This window comes from Cygnus olor, chromosome 6 (genome assembly GCF_009769625.2).
Source record: "Cygnus olor isolate bCygOlo1 chromosome 6, bCygOlo1.pri.v2, whole genome shotgun sequence".
Lineage (NCBI taxonomy): Eukaryota > Metazoa > Chordata > Aves > Anseriformes > Anatidae > Cygnus > Cygnus olor.
Window position 1 is genome coordinate 27,836,530 of NC_049174.1, and position 16,893 is coordinate 27,853,422.

General features: G+C 41.5%; 1 protein-coding gene across 1 annotated transcript in view; it reads left to right on the forward strand.

Moving 5' to 3' along the window:
- The first annotated feature begins 941 nt into the window (after window positions 1-941).
- Window positions 942-16,893, forward strand: part of CNTNAP5 (contactin associated protein family member 5) — a 285,261-nt gene continuing 269,309 nt past the window's right edge. Inside the window, exons 1-2 of the mRNA XM_040561102.1 lie at window positions 942-1,043; window positions 1,176-1,670. Coding sequence (XP_040417036.1) covers window positions 1,595-1,670 — 76 coding nt within the window. The 5' untranslated portion in view covers window positions 942-1,043; window positions 1,176-1,594. The remainder of the gene's footprint in view (window positions 1,044-1,175; window positions 1,671-16,893) is intronic.

Here is a 16,893-nt window from a genome sequence, read left to right on the forward strand (position 1 = left end):
AAAATGAAAGACTTAGACCTCATTAGGCTTTGAGGTTCCTCCTAAGTCTTAGTTTTATGTGACTAAATCTTTATTGACTCTGACTGAAAGCTTTAGGACAAGGCAGCTATCCTTCCAATTTAACCTTGTGCCACTTGTAACAACAGAAGTTGAAATAATTAGGTCATTTTTTAAGTGTGGGCTTTTGCTTTCCAAGCCGACTACTCCTTTAGTGCTTAAAAGTCTTGCTTCGGGTGTCCCCCTGACACCTGCTCTCTTTGGTATAGCATCTAATCACTAAGTACGATGTATTTCCTCCATCCTCCTTACATTCATATGAGGCTTGTAGCATTCTGGCAATTTAAACCTCCACTCTCCACGGGTGAGTCAGGATGGCTTTGGTGAACTGTCCATTTCTTCTGATTATTTCTCACCATGGTAAGGGACTGTGGCTGAGGACTAGCAACTTTACCCCACGAAGACTTTAATGGTCCAAATACACTCCCCGTGCAGATTAAAGTGGAATCACTAATGCAATTTTGACCTGACTTTGATGCAGCAGCGTATTGATGTGGGGTGACACCACAGTAAGGCAACAAGGTTAGATCTCAGCAGTGATTAAAGCGGAGTTCCAGAGAGGATGTTTACATCCTGTGTTTGCAAGCGTGCAGGGAGGCAACTGGAAAACAGCACAGGGTGCCTGCTCTGGGTGTGCTCCAGCTGCCTCTACACAGACCGCAAAGGAAAACAAGATGTTTTCAAACTCTTCTTGCCTTTACCCTCTAACCCCTTGTCCCTCTGGAAGATAATCACAGTCTTCTCAGCTGCTGCGTATTCAGTCAGACAGTCAATCAATCAGTCAATCAATCAACATTAAAGCTGGTTTTGCCAGGTGTCACCCTCACCAGCTGGGAGGGTGGCTGCACCTTTTGGATGCGGGTCTGGGCCTGGCTCTAGCCCTGGGGGGGGCCCAGAGGGAGCCCCCCCTGCTAGGAGAGCACATCGCACGTCCACCCCGCGCCCTGGGGTGAGGCTGTGCCGGCACTGTGTACCGCGAGATGCTCGTATGTATGGATATATTACATATTTATAAGCAAAGGAACAACTGAGATGAGGGTGCTTTAAAATATTCCAGCCACAGCGGTACCCGGGGAGGGAGAGAATTTTTTACTATTATTTTTTTTCCTCCCTTCTAGGCATCTGATTTACTCCGTGATTCTGATGCTTATCAACAAAGCGTGAAGATTGCAATAAGGATCCTCCCTGGAAGGCGAGGAGGAGTGACTTCAGGGGGCTGGGAGGAGGTGGAGTGCAGCGCGGCTCTCGCCTATAAGGAGGTGCCCAGCGCCCGGCTGCTGCTTCCAGCCGCAGCTCGCAAGGTGAATTTCCGCGGTGCGGGCTCTGCCGCCGGCATTTGGAGCATCTCCTCCTCCGGGGGCCGCGGAGGACGGTCCCTCGGTTCCCCCCGCTCCGGCTGCCCATTTACCCGGAGTGCCTGGGTGCCCGATGGAGTAGATGAGAGGGAGAAGAGGGAGCGCACAGAAGCTGAGGGGCGCTCGGAAACCGGGTCCGGTGGAGACGGGCGGGTGGCTGGTTCCCCCCTGCGGGGCTGACCATGGATTCCCCAGCCCTCGGGGGTTTCACGCTACTGCTCGTCAGTTTTTGGCACCTGGGATTAACCGCAGCCATTTGTGAGTAGCGGGAGTGCAGGAGTTACCTGGTGTCGGGGTGAAGGGGGGGGGGGGGGGGCGGGAAAGAATGAAAGGGGGCAAAAAACTCCCTGCAAACCGAGGGTATTGCAACGCGACCTCTAAGAAAGTTAGCCCAGCTCCGCTTTGCTAATCGAGCTGAGAAACGCGAAGTTGCGGCCAGATGGAGGGGTTGCTCGCCGCCGTCCTGCCGCTGTGGACGTGGATGCGAACGGGAGCCGCTAGAGCCTGCAGCGAGCCTCTCGCTCGCTTTCCGTCCTTCCGCCGGGCGCGTTTATTTTTTATTTTTATTTTATTGCTTTCGCGGCCGGGGCTGCGCGCCTGTCCCTGCCATCGCACCGGAGCCGCTCGCCGAGCCCCGCATGGGTCGGGGCTGCCGGCACCCCGCGGAGCATCCCAGGCGGAGCCCCCCCGGGTGCCGTCGGTCCCCCCGGTGGCCCCTCTCCCTTGCCCATCCCGGGGGGCTGCGATTCCCCTTCTCGCTCCCTCTCCTCTCCGTTTCGGTCCCCTCCTAAGTTTCCCACGCCCCAAGGGCGGTGCCGGCGGCTTTGGCCCGCAGCAGGACCCCCTCCTTCCTCCCCCATTTTCCTCCCCCCCGGCTCGGGGCTTTGCAGCGCTGTCGCCGGCATCCCCGGGGGCGTCCCGCCGCCTGCCCCCTCAGTGCGACCGCCGGGCGGGGGGATGCCGCGGCGGGGGCCAGGGCGGCCGGGCCCGTCGGGGGCCGCGGGGCAGGCGGGGGTGGCAGCGGGGGGCGAGGAGGCCGCCAGAGGGCGCCGGAGCCCCACCGACGGCCCGGCCCGGCACGGCACAGCCCGGCCCGGCACGGCACAGCCCGGTGCCCGCGGACAACGCTCCGTGCCGCCGGCTGGATGCTGCTGCCAAACCCGCGGGGTAGCCTTGCTTCAGTTCTTTTTTTTCTTTCGCTCAATTAAATTATGGTTAATATGTTTTAATAACGTTCGCGGATGCTAAATGGCAGGCGATTTAAGGCAGAGGCTTGCCGTTACTGATGCAGTAATAAAGTTAATTCCTAACACTTAAAAAGAAACTCTGCATTAATGAGTTTTACTATTTCACGGGTGACAGTTTAATTTCCCAGTGCCAATAAACATTTCCATTGAATACACACTACTTCCTAAATATTTAGGAGTCAATCTTTTTAAAGAGTAATGATCAATAGTTTTATTATACTGTACAGATTTTACTTATTCATTGCTCAATGAATTAGCATAGAATCAGCTGTAAGCGCTTTCCCAGGAGCTGAGCAAAGGAGCCTGTGAATCTGTAATAGCTACAAGTTCCCTGGAAACCTTATTAGGTTGGGATGTGAGGATATCTGTGTGCGCACGGACCTCAGTAATTGCATCCAGCATAAAAATTTGTCACCTTCTTAAGTAACTCTTCTCTATGTGCTGCAGCTCAAGAATGCTTGGTCCTACCACAGATGGGGCTAAGAAATCTTATGAACTGGTTAAAATGTTGAATTATGTCTGCCTAGAAGTAGAAATATCCTGAAAGTTTAGTTGAAGAACTAAAAAGTCCTTGTTTTTAAGGATTGCTAAACTCCTGGATACCCGGTAAACTTTCCAAAAGGAGATGTTCCCAAATTCTGTAAATGGGAACCTTCAGCACAGGCCACTGTCAGGAGCTGAGGTCCTTTTATTTGAAAATCAAAGTGCAAATGGAAAAGTGTTCCTTCTGCGCTTTCCTTGATTTGAGTGGTTTGGCCAAAGGACTTGTATTTGGATTTTATATTGGTGTATTTGCAATGGCTTTAACTGCCTCATTTCTGACAAGTTCTGTGAACAAGAGCAGAATGGCAGATTTTTTTTTTTATACTGGAAAATGAGTATGCTTCTGGGAGGAAGAAAGCAAGTTCTTTAGTTTTCTTCCGAAAATATAATTTGGCTTTAATCTAGGTAACTTTTTTTTTCTTGCTCCTAAATTAGGAAACTCTTAAAATAATAAGAGAAAACCCTGAACAAGTCAAAACCTTTCTTGCCACTGAGATATCTGATTCCAATTTCCTCTTTGGTATAGTTTTTAATTAAACAAAGAATTACTAAAGAAATTGCTTTGAAACACAGCTACAGGCTAGGGGGTCAGTAGACATCATTAGAAAGATCAGAATTTCCAAATGCTAATAAAACCTGAGAAATTCCTCCCACTTGGCTTTTTGCAATAATTTATTACATTAGGATACTAGAGTGGCAATAGGATTTCTCCCCAGGATACTAATTACTAGAAAATGACTAAATAGACACATACATCATATTGGAATGGGTTGCGTATGATATCTGGCAGAACTGAAACTTCTGCATTCATCAGGTAGACAAGGAGACACAAAGCCTTGCCTGCTGTATAACAAATTATGTGCCCTTTAGCAGCATACTCTGTGATCTGGAAGCATTAGTAGCTTTGGTAAGTCTAGATTGCCAGTTCTTGAACATGTTTTTTTGTTTGTTTTGATTTCTTTTTCCTTTTTAAGTTGGAGTGAGGTGTAAATAGTGAAAATATGAAAAGAGAAATGAAATTACATTTTCCCCAACCACCCTGAAATAGCAGTGCAGGGTTAGTCTACATCTGCAAGAAAGAAATAGCATTCCTGGCTAATGGTCCTCAGTTTGGTGTTGTGTGTTTTTGAATTTTCTTCTATTATTATTTAATATATTCTGCCTCCTCTTTTATTTATATCTTTCTTGACCAACCTTTCTACATGTCAAGAAAGATGAGGCAGATTAAGTCACCTTCTGGAGAAGTGACACCTTCTAGCTCCCATTGCAGAAGTTATTCTCAGTAACAATGCCATATTTCCATTCTTGAGCACAGCCTCCTCTTCCTCCCACAGAATCACTAGCATTTGTTATCTGATCATGAAGCTTTCAAACCTTTCAATTAAACCCAGTCATGACTGTCAGTCGAACGTGCAGAAATTCAGAGTGTGGTAGAATTACATCTATTGAATTTCTTATTGGGATATAAGGTCAACGTATGGTCCACTACTCTGCAGTAGATTTAGATTTGGCCTTACAGGAGACTGTCTTCAATAACTCTATTCAGTTAAATGTAGGTAGTGCATGTGTGAGTATGTCTATTAATTGTGAAATAGGGAAAAAAATGGATTTAAAGATTATTTTTTTTTTTTTGTGGCAGGACTGTTGACTGTTTTTAGTCTTCCTTTATGGTGATCTTAATTGACAGTAATTGTGCAGGAGTCAGACAAGTGTAAGTGAAAACTTTCAGGGGAAATTTTGATTCTAAGCACTTGAGGCCATCAAGATCAGTAAGTGCATTTGGGACGTGTAACACCGTGGATGAGACCTATTAGGTCAGCGTTGATAAAGGCAAGAGGTCTGTTAAACAATAACCTTTATATCCATGTGGTCAGAAATGCTAAGTTTTGAAGAGATCTGCTGAAACAAGTAGACTATTGATCTTCAGATTGCAGTCTGAGGCTTATTCACTTGCAGGCTGAGTAAACAGGATCAGACATATCTCTGATTCTTACTCCTCTGGCTCCAGTACTTAAATATTCCCTACAAGAGACTAGTATTCAGACATACTTTCTTTCTTTTAGTTATGTTATTTAGGGAGAATAGCATATCCAAATGTTAGCTTTGTCATGCCTTCTGATGCAACAATGGAATAAATGATACAGGATAATGAGCTTTCCTGAGAGAAAGGCTGTGAATGAGATTCCTGCCACAGCAAAGTCCAGGGGACATGTTGCTGATGAGTGCCTCTCTTGCACATCTGTCATCATCTATCATACAATCAGTTTGACTCAACTAGCACTCCTTGGCTTTGAATCAGTCTTAAAGATGGTCTTTCCACAGACTGCAATGGTCTTTGGATTCTGCATCCACTAGGCAGATGGCATTGCCAGCCCACAGGAATCTATCTGAGGTTATTATCTTCTCAGTATCAAATACATCGTCTGCTTGGACATTTTTTTTTCTCTTAATGTCATGCAAATGCAGCAGGATTTTTTTGTATAAATTAACAGCAAGAACAAATTGTTTTCAAATGTGCTTGGTACATTTGTACGAAGTATAGACTTCAAGTGGAAAATATGGTGATGCTGGGTAGAACAACACATGCATGAAGCTCTCTCAGCGTACATACAAGCTTCTGCCAGCTACCCACTGAATGTAGGGTTGATGAATGTTTTTTTAATCACTGTAATTATTCTTTTGCCAATGGGAAACTGAGTCAGTGTATCATAAGTAAGCCCAGAGATAAACGTATAATCAATGTGAGAATCAATGTAACTAAAATAAATCCTTTGGGGTCAATTGGATTGGTCCTTTATGGTGTGATCATGTCCTGTGATCTGCTGTTGGATCATATTCATGTTTGCCTAGCTATATATAATCATTTCTAAATCCACAGATTATTCCTGACTTCCTCTTCCCCCCTCTCCCCTATCTCTGCTGCTATTTGAAGCAAATGGAGTCTGGATGGCTGAATACTGAAGTGAATAAGTATACGAATGCAGTGGGAGTGTGAGATGGGTTTTATTTATTTTTAGCCCCCAAAATGCATTTTTGGGTAGACGTGACAGGTTTCAGCTTGCTTGGCAAACTTGAATTACTTTCTTGTCCCCCAGCGACCTGCTCAGGAAAAGATGAGAACGGGTGAAACACAGACCTGCATCTGCACCCCCCAGGGTCACATGCAACAGAGGCTCTCTAAATGTGTTGGCTTTTCCATGGTTTACCAGCCTCCTGTGTCCTACCTACCAAGCATCTGAGGGAGTGAGCTGTCTGTGCTGCACACCAGGTAATCTGGCGTGCTTTCGTAAAACAAAGGATTTTGCTGGGCTTTGCCACTGCTAGAACTCGGGCAAGTTACTCTGGCCCTGTGTCATTCACTTTTTTTTTTTTTTTTTAAGACTACTGCTGTCTTACTGATATGATGGCCACATGCATCATGCCTGTGGGATGGGATCCTCACTGGACGCATTTCTTCTGGGTATACACAGAAAGGAAAGGTGTAAAAGAGAAAGGAAGAGGTAGATTTGCACGGACACTTTCTGCTGTCAGTAAAATGTCTTTAAGAGATATGGAGTGCTGCGTTCTCTGCTAACTAAACTCCTAACTTGAACCAAGGGAAGAGAATTGTGTAATCCTGATGTAATAAAGCTTTAAAATTACAGGCAGTTCTTGAAGGTTTTCAATGCATCACTTGGTAAAGCAGAAAGCATCAGTAGACCTATTAGTAGATCTATTAGAAAGTCTCTATAGCATCAGGGGAAAAAAAAATGATTTTTTTTGTATGTGTTGCTGGGCTGATATAATTGATAACTAATTTCCTTGTATTAATTTTGTCTATGAATTTTCTAATTGTCCTGTGCAGTGCAGATTCTTGTGGGCTGATAATGCCATCTGTTCTCTAGATCAGCACAACCGATGATGTTTTAAATGATGAAAACAATGTAATATAGAATTGGAGGGAGAGGGGGGAATGCCAAAACATTGGTTTATTTTTTTTAATTACCCACTCTAAGTAGTTAAAAAAAAATAGGGAGCTTATCATGTAGTGATATAAATCTCCTTCTATATAGATACGCTCCAAAAGAAAGGAAAGTAACTTAGTAAAAGAGAAAGCATGAATCCATTTGTAAATGTCAGAAGGATCATGACTGATCTGTATACCAGGAGTGGAAAAAATGTTTTTCTGGCAGAGGTTTTACCTCTGCATAATACTAGCTCTTATTCTACGTTATTACAAACATATGCTGAAACTCAGATAACTCGGTCCATTTCCTACAGAATTTTGTGCTTAGAGTTTATTGGAACAGCAACTGAATAAAACAGTGGAAGTTTGTGTGAAGCTACCCCACTATTGAAAATACTAACCAGGTATTAGAGTACTGGCTGGTTCAATTATTGTTGCATGTTGTAACCTGTGAATTAAAACCCCACAGAACTGACTTTTTGAATGTACAGTTGTAGTATTTCACCTGAAAATAAGATACAGAACTCAAAGAGCATTCTTGTAGGTAATGGTACCTTCTATTTTATGCAGTGTTTCTCTAACATAATGATGACCTCACTAGTGTTCAGTCTTTTAGACTCCATTGCAGCCCCAGGGGCATGAACCTGCATGGGTACTGAATAATCAAAAATGTCAGAATTGTGCTCCAGACAGTGCAAGGGAATATAATGAGTTCGTGGACATGTGTAAGGAAAATGTGTGTGTGTGTGTATATATATATATATATATTTTTTTTTTTTTTCCATGACAGAAGTTGTCTGTGGAAATGATTTTGGAAGAGAGATGCTTGTTCCACTCTTTTTCGGGGACCATCTATTTGGAAACTATTTCCTGGATGAGAGAGGGCTTTAGTTTTAGGAAGAGACGTCAATATGTGATTTGCATGGCAAAAGTGATGCCATAACCTTAGCCTCCTTCTGTGTTAGTTCTGCCTTTGTCCTAGGTAGGTGCTAAATAAGAGAGGAGTCAGGCTTGGATTGAGAGCACAGTGCAGCAGTGTTGGGGGTTGGTGGAAGCATCTAGGGAACCAGGGTACAAATGGGTTTACCCTTTGTTCCCGTCTAATTGAAACTGGCTTTGGGTAACAGAAGCTCAATGGCTTCTGTTTCATCATGAATGATGATTACCTAAGTAAATACACTTGCAGGATCATTCATCAGCATCACTGTAATTCAAGATCTGGCTTTCAGCTCCGGGATTGTGTTCGTGTGCTTGTATTGGGCCAGGGAAGCCCAGACTCCTGACCACACAGACCAGCTTGCCAATGAGTTGGATGTAGGTGCTGGAGGTTTTCTGGGAAGAGTTTCTGTGGTTCCCTCTTGTCATAGTTAACATCAGACATATCACACCAGTGGTTAGTTTATAATGTGCCAGCAGTATTTCTGTGCTGGACAATGTGACTCCAAAGCTGAGGTTAAGAGGTATTCTTATGAGCATCGCTAATATATGGATTCTTAATAACAATAACAAGGAAAAGCTAACTTTGTAATTGCTCATTTAGTGCCATTCTCAACTCTAAAAGGTTTTTGGTGGCTTGTGTTAATGCACTCTTTTCCAAACCATTAACTGCCTGGGATCCATGTGATCCTTATGGGATAAGAGAGCATCAAACTGCAGTGGGACAGACTGGACTCCTTTCAGTCTAGTGCCCAGAAGATGCTCAGTAACACCCACAGCAGTGGAAACTGCATAGAGTAACTATGGTATCATTCTGGGGAACGCTTCCCTTTTGACATTGAGTCTAGCACAGAGTCCCAGAGCATGAAACAGAATTGTATGCAATGCTAACCATTGCGGCACAGTAGGAATTGGACTGGAAAGGAAGTAAATGTATTTCATTCTGTTTTATTGTGTGTATTGAGAAGGATTGAGTGTTGGGCTTTGCAATTCTGGAGCATAATGTTTTTTTCTAGAAGTATTCAGTGCACTGTGTTGCCAATATAGTAGTAAATAATAATAATTTTCAAATGGGCAAAATCCTTCCTTTGTTCCCAGCTGGGCAATAAGGAGTTGATAAACGTTGTACTGCTTGGATAAGAACTGGCAAGTTCCATTTACTTCTGTGAATGGTGAGGCATTGTTCCTTGATGACAGTGATTCTTCACTGACAGCTCGTCAGCAGTCCAGGAACAGAGACAAATGCCTTGTGATCTCTGTCACCAGTGACATAGATGTAGTCATTCCCATGTTAGTTCAATGATGGCTCTATATGTTTGGACATAAATTGCCCCCACTTCTGGTATGGATGCTGCAAGCCATTGCTCTGTCCTCTTTCTAGGTCATAAAAACAACCCACTGAAAGTTAACAAAGCCATTTTCTTCTTCCTCTCCATGCAAATTTGTCACTAGAGCGGCAGGGGAAAATGGCATTTTGTTACTGGAGATTATCTGGTGTGTCTGTAAAATTATGCATACGGAAAGTAGCAGGAGATGAAGACTGTTTGTAGGGAGAGAAGGGAGGTCCAAGGGATCTTCTCCCAGTTTGTCCATTCCTACTGGCAGCTTCCTAATGCACTCAAGGAAGAGGTCTGAATTAATGGTCCAAGTGAGCCATCAGTGAACGGTTAAGAGTAACACATGCATTTATAGTAATCAGGATTGATTTATGAATAGGACAAAAGGGACTAAATATGCTATGAAAATGAGTGTTGAAGATTCCCCACTCCAATGAATAATTTATCCTCTTCTAGTATCCATGAAAACAAAAACTGTACACATAAGAACCCATTAGAAAAGTTAATCCCACAAATGGCTGAACACGGACAAAAACAGCTTTTGTTTTAAAAGGTAGATTTACTCAAATCTTCTCTAATTTGATTTGCCAGTGGGGTATAATTTAAGTCAAACAAGTTAGCAGCATTACTTGCTATATGAAGATATAAATATTTAATAGGTGATGAGAAATGTCTGCCCCAGAGGATAACAAGCTAAGGAGCACTCATTCTCCACAGTCCTAAAGGCAAAGGATATGCTAAAACCAACAGAAATAGCAAGCAAAATAGAGAGGGAGCTTCTCTTCCCAGGACGTGGTCCTCTGAAGCTGGCCTTAAGGGCACCTGTAGTGCCTCTGCTATTCTACGTAATCCCAGGCAAACTCTCTCTACAAGTAATGATAGTGTTCTTCTAGTGCCTATAAATGTCATGGTCTTTCTATGGTCTCTGTATGTCTGCAGATGTTCACAGTGAACCTCTCCTAGCCAGAGCACCTCCTCTGGGGCATGTAGGATGCTGCATCCTCAATAATTCCTTGGGATGAGTGTTTGTATCAACACTAAACAGAGCATCATAGAGAGGGTAGAAGAGAGATACTACAGAGTGCCTTTGGATTTCTTCCTGTCTGCCCTGAAAAATTCAGGGGGGTCAGTTTGTGTGGTTTTGTTTATTGTAAATTTTGTATCAAAATAGTTTGCTTTTTAATTTTAGACGAAGAACCTCCTTCAGCAACTCCTAGCAAAATTAAACAGCTATGGCATTTTTCACAGACTGTTTGTTTGGAAAAGAAAATGAAAATTTGATGAATTTCAATCAGAAGTAGCTTGCAGCATTCAAATATTTATAGATTATCAAATTCCCTTTTCCCATCTCTGCTTCTTAAGTGCAGAGCTCATCTTATATGTAATATTAATTCTCATTATTCTTGGACAGTTATTCACTGGTTTCTTTCACAGACTTAGTTCATCTAGGACCTGGTCTAAACAAAAGGGAATGACTCTTGAATTTCAGATCTACTTTTCCTCAGAAGCCAGTTCCTCCAGTATGTAAATCCTTGTTATTGTTCTCCTGTGAAGTTTATTTTTCTTAAAACCTGTCTGCCACTATATGCAATACTAAATGTGTTTGCACCTGTCAGTTGAAAACTATTAATTTTCCTGGTGACTGCTGCTCTTCTTGAGTACATCATCTGAAAGTGTATTGGCCCGCTCTTTTGTCAGATTCTGTGCCAGCCTTGTATCCAACTTACTGACAATATAATAAGTTAGTTGCATGCAATTTTGTATTCTTCTTTATATATGTATATAGTAAAATAATATATAATGAAATACTCAACAGGAGGACCCAGGAAACAGAACAACATTTAATAAAATAATATGTATATATAATACATTGTGCCCAGCAGTAGGATGAGAGGCAACGAGCGCAAATTGAAGCACAGGGAGTTCCAGCTGAATATGAGAGTGCACGTCTTTACTGTGATGGTGGCAGAGCACTGGAACAGGTTCCTTCTCTAGTGATATTCAAAACCCGCCTGGATGCCATCCTGCACAATGTGCTCTAGGTGATCCTGTTTGGCAGGGGGTTTGGACTAGATGATCTTCAGAGGTCCCTTCCAATCTTGGCCATTCTGTGATAAACATAATGCATATTTATATTTTATTGTATAATTTTATATATTTCTTTAAAATCTATATATTTTACTGTTTTTCTGTTTCATGGGTCCTCTTGTTCTGCTGAGTTGAACATTAGTTGCCATAGTACGTGGGGTTACATTGTATAATGATTTTTGTATAAGCATTGCAGAAAGCACTTTCAATATCTGAAAAGCTGATAGTCTAAGGGTATTCTTGGTTCTCTTTCTTCCAGGCAGTTATGGGCTCATGTTGCCAGTGCTGCTGTATGGACACATGACAGTTTATTCCAACCTGGAAACCATATGGCTAGCTTTTTGTTAGTAACATTAGGTACACGATGTTACTCATGACAGTGCACAAAACTCTGCATAGATACTATTTTTAAAAAATCCCACATTTTTTCCTATCTTTACCTTCTTGCTCTGAAGAAATGCATCATGTTGGTCACTTTGATTGAGGCTCTACTGGCCTCAAATCCTGAGCATGGGCAAAGCCTTTACAGTACAGGGAGCTTTTGAGAAATTTCTCTTGCTTTCTTGGCTCAGTTTCCTGGTGGAGAGCTACTGTACGGTTTCTGTGCTCTAAGTCACCAAGGAATTTGTTTGGCTTTGTCATTCAGCAGAAGCACATAGGCTGGAACCAGGGAGGAAAGGATGAACTGAATCAAGCTGAAAACTAGTATTGTCAGCCATATTCCCAAGTTCCAAATGTCCCTGAAATGACTGTTACATAAGACATTTTACCTATAACATTAGATTTGTTTGCAAATTATAAACTCTTGTCTTCTTGAAGCCTGCATCTCGTAGCTGGTACTGTTCCCTGGGGCCTCCTTCACAGAGGCTGTGCATCAGTCAAAGTAATCTTATTTACTGCACCATTATGAGTTTGGATTACAATCTCCTTTACACACCCACATTCATCAGTGACTGTTTGCAAAAGCCCAGACTGTTTTTCAGACAACTGATGGAGATGTGCTTTTCATCTGTACTTTTGCTCAGGAGCTGCGGCTGGCTTTGTTGGGCAATGTCAACGAATATGAAAGAGGTTCCCTACTTTCCTGAGACCTCAGCAGAATACACAGGAAAAAAAAAAAAAATCTGCTCGCTACATCATAAATCATTTTGCACTTTAGCTTATAGAAGGAGGTATCAACCTCTGTGACTCATCCCATTTCACAACAAATACATGCTATTTCACTTGCTCTGACAGGCTTGATCCAAACCCCACCAATTCTGTCATTGGGTCTGGACTTCAATGACTTCTGAGAATCAAATAAGGAAGTCCTGATTTGACGATCTCCCTCTGATTACAAGCGGACAGTGAGTCAGAGCTATAACAGAACAGATTTTCCTCCTACCCTCTCTAACCTCCCTTCCCCCACGCCCAAAGCCTTAGTAGCGTGTGATTTACAGTGCCTGTTTTTTGCAACTTCATCTAATTAGCACAGGCACTGAGGTCAGTATTCTAACACCTGACAGACTTTACAAGGCAACACCACAATTGCAAGTGCAATTATCGGTTCTTCTACTGCACTGAAAAATGTAGCATATGAAAATTAGCATAAAAATCCTAAATGTTAGGATGAAAGGGTGGGCGTTAGAGGAGAGGTACCATCTTTGAATTTGAAAAGCCTGGATTTGATGCTTGGTTTTTGTTTGTTTTTGTTTGAAAGTTTCCCTGGATATCATTATGTGACGTGTTTAATTGCTTTGAGCTTGAGTTTACCTGGTATATCTCATTAGAGCTAAATGTGCATCTCTTAGTGTATAATAGACTGCATCTACCAGCTGTTAGAGAAAGAGACCCTTATGCTAGGCAATGACATAATATAAGCAATAATACTCTTAGTGCATTTCTTTTAAAATTACTTACAGTGCCTACAAATAATCATGTCTCTAAACCATTGTAATCTGTAGTTGCTCTCCCTGGTGACCTCCCTAGGGGTCTCTATGCAGCAACTTTTAGGATCTCCGTGTAAACCTACAGTTACACAGTGTGAGAGCTGTGTGGTTGGCTGTGAGCCAGGGAAATAAAACTTTTTTTTCCCTTTTTGAGCACTGTGCCCTTCCAGTCACTTCTATGTGGCGTATGGGTAGAGGTAACTTGCTGCTTGTCCTAAACTATGATTATTTGGTGGAAATGGTGCATTCATGTGAAGTTAAAGAATAATAACTAGATAAATATGACTATAAAGTGCTGTCCTGAGGTAGCCAAAAGAAATGCACAAAAAAGGTTATTCTCTTTTATTTCTTACATTAAGGGAAACTATAATCTTAGCTTAGATACAATTTAGAACAAATCTATGAAGTCATGTTCAAACTAAGCTTTGTAAATTCCAAGACAGGCACTTAATTTGGTGTTCAGGCAAGGAGAAAAACAGTTCACAGCTGGAAATACCTGTTCTTCTTGTCCACAAGGTGTGCTGAGAAGACTAATTGATTTAGACTCCTTCAGGATAGAAGCAGGTTTTCTGTGTTTCTGGAAATGTGAAGCACAAGGTCTTTATCCTAGTGGGAGAATTTCTTGATATCTGTGATAATAAAAGTGGAGTCTCCGCTCTAAAGACTACAGAAGATGATGACATCTGTTTCTTCTGCATATTTCAAAGTATGTTGCTGTCTGGTGTTGTCTTTGAGACAGCTAGTTTGGTGAGAACAGCCAGAGACAAGTGCACTAACCTGCAAACCCTCAAAGAATGAAAATTTTTTTTGGAATAGCTCTTAACTAAGGGATAGGAAACTCGCTAAGGTAGTTTTGAATGTAGCAAAGTTCAGTTCTTCTTAGACATCCACGATCTCTGTAGACTTGTGGATTTTCTTCAAGTAGGAAATAATGGTGATGGAAAAACCCTGTTCCTTCACCTGTCCTTAGCCTACTTTTGAGAGTAAGTATATGGAAGAAGGTAGGAGCTGTTCTTCATACTCCAAAGCTTATTAATGTGTAATAATTAAGCTCACTTATTTCATTGAGGCTATTTTTGTAGGAAACAGAGTACCAAAGAAAACATCTGAGACTAGTATTTTTAAAGCCAAATGCAACAATATCATTATCTTACTCTGTGACAGTTTTGTTAGAGAGAGAAAAATTGTCTCCTGTAGTATTCTTACATATACTGGCAAATAAGTCTTATCCTTTTACTTAGTGTAAGTATTATGAATAAACAGCACATAACACACAGCCTCACTTCATTCTCTGAAATGACCAAGAAGATCAAAGCAAAGAGAAACAGTCATCAGCTATGCAAATGAACAAGGCTTAGAGCAAATCTGCCTGTTAAGTCAGTAATTTGATGGGTTGTTTTTTTGATTAAGCTTCCCTGGGGGGAAGGAAAGATTTAATTAAAAAGAGATTCAAGGGGAATTCAGAATAATAAGTCATGTCTATTTTATCTCTGCCAGAGCCTTGGAAAGTTGGTGGCTGATGATGGAACAGGTTGAGGTGCAAAGAAGGAAGGGCAAATTGGACCACTTCCTTCATGAGTTTGGACCTTCCCATCTGCACTACCTACAGCTTTCAGTCTTCCCCTCCTGATAACAGCTTTTGTCAACTCTGCTGCTCTTTCCTGCTGCTCTTTCCCGACTTTGTACTTCATTTATTTTCATGGCTAGAGCAATTTCAGTAACACCAACTTGTTGAAGACCTCAGATTTGGCAGCCTACAACATCAAGCTACTTAAGTGTTCAGGTATCATTTCAGCCAGATTAAAAGCTGAGTCCCTCAAATATTGAAACTCTAGTAGAATTAAGTGTCTATTACATATCTAAGGTAATAGAAAAGACCTTTCTGAATGCAGAAGAGCGCTGGCATTTTACAGGTCACTAAAGTATTTGTTTCAGTTGATGTTGTCTAGAAATGACAGAATACTTTTCTATAAGGTTGTTGATCATGTTTGATGAAAGAAGCAAGAAAACCAGAGAGCACTTCTAGTGTTGTTTCTAAGGATCTTTGGGGAAATTATCATCATTTTTCAGGTCACATTATGTTTCTATTCCTGGCACTCTGTTTATTTAACATTTAAATATCTGCCTTTGTAGCTTCAAAAAAGCAAATGCCTGCAGAATCTCATTAGGACTACTGAAGTTTGGTTTTACAGTATAAACATGTTTCAGTTGAGTCCAGTGAATATAATTCTTAGTGTATCACTTAGAAATGTGATAGTGCACTCGAGCAATAGTAAACAGAATGAACTGAAATGAGTGCTCTGTATGATCACTGAAATCAAAAATGCCAGTAAATAGTATCAGAACACAATGATTTAACTGGAAGAGCATTTTTATTAATTATTAATAACTTCTTATAGACTCTGAATATTAAAATACATATAGAGCTGATGAAAATAAATTTTTGTTCTTCCCCTTCTTTTAGAGGAATTTTTTTTTTCCATTATCTACATAGTTGTTCCTCTACCTTGAAATCAAATAAATAATGCTCAGGCCTGCCAATGAGATACCAAATCCTCAAAATGCACTGCTCCTGAATTCTGCTGACTGGTCAGTTCACAATTTCCTATGGTACATGTGACGTTTGAAATCTGATTTTTGAATAGGTATATCCAGATTTTTCTACAAACTTGTGTGAGAATTTACCTATGCATGACATATTTTAAAAGTAAGGTTGTATGTGTGTTACTTCAGTCCTTTGTTCAGAGCAGGATAGTATTTTAGACAGTGCTTTTACAGAATCCTATTTCTTTACAATTATTAAAATAAAACAAAAAATGAGGTGGTGGAATCAAACAGTTCCCTGATTAAATTCATTTCCATTTTGATATTTTATTATTGCTTTCATTATACTCTTTTCTTTTGGGGAGTCATTTTCTAACCTTGAGTAGCTTCAATATTCTGTTTAATAAGACATTTATAAATCTTTTTTTTTTTCTTGAGGATTAGTCATTAGGAATTTGACTCTTGCATGCAATCCATTTGGAGTATTTCTCTAATTGTGACTTTCTAATATTTCTCTCTTAATCACAGAATCATAGAATGGCTTGGGTTGGAAGGGACCTTAAAGATCATCTAGTTCCAAACCCCCTGCAATAGGCAGGGATGCCACCCACTAGATCAGGTTTGCCAGTGCCCCATCCAGCCTGGCCTTGAACACCTCTAGGAATGGGGAATCCACAACCTCTCTGGGCAACCTGTTCCAGTGCCTCACCACCCTCTGACTGAAGAATTTCTTCCTGACAACTTATTTAAATCTCCCCTCTTTCAGTTTAAAACCATTCCCCCTTGTCCTATCATTATCTACACGAGTAAAGAGTCCTTCTCCATCCTTTTTATAAGAACCCTCTAAGCACTGAAAGGCCGCAATGAGGTCTCCCCAGAGCCTTCTCTTCTCCAGGCTGAACATCCCCAGCC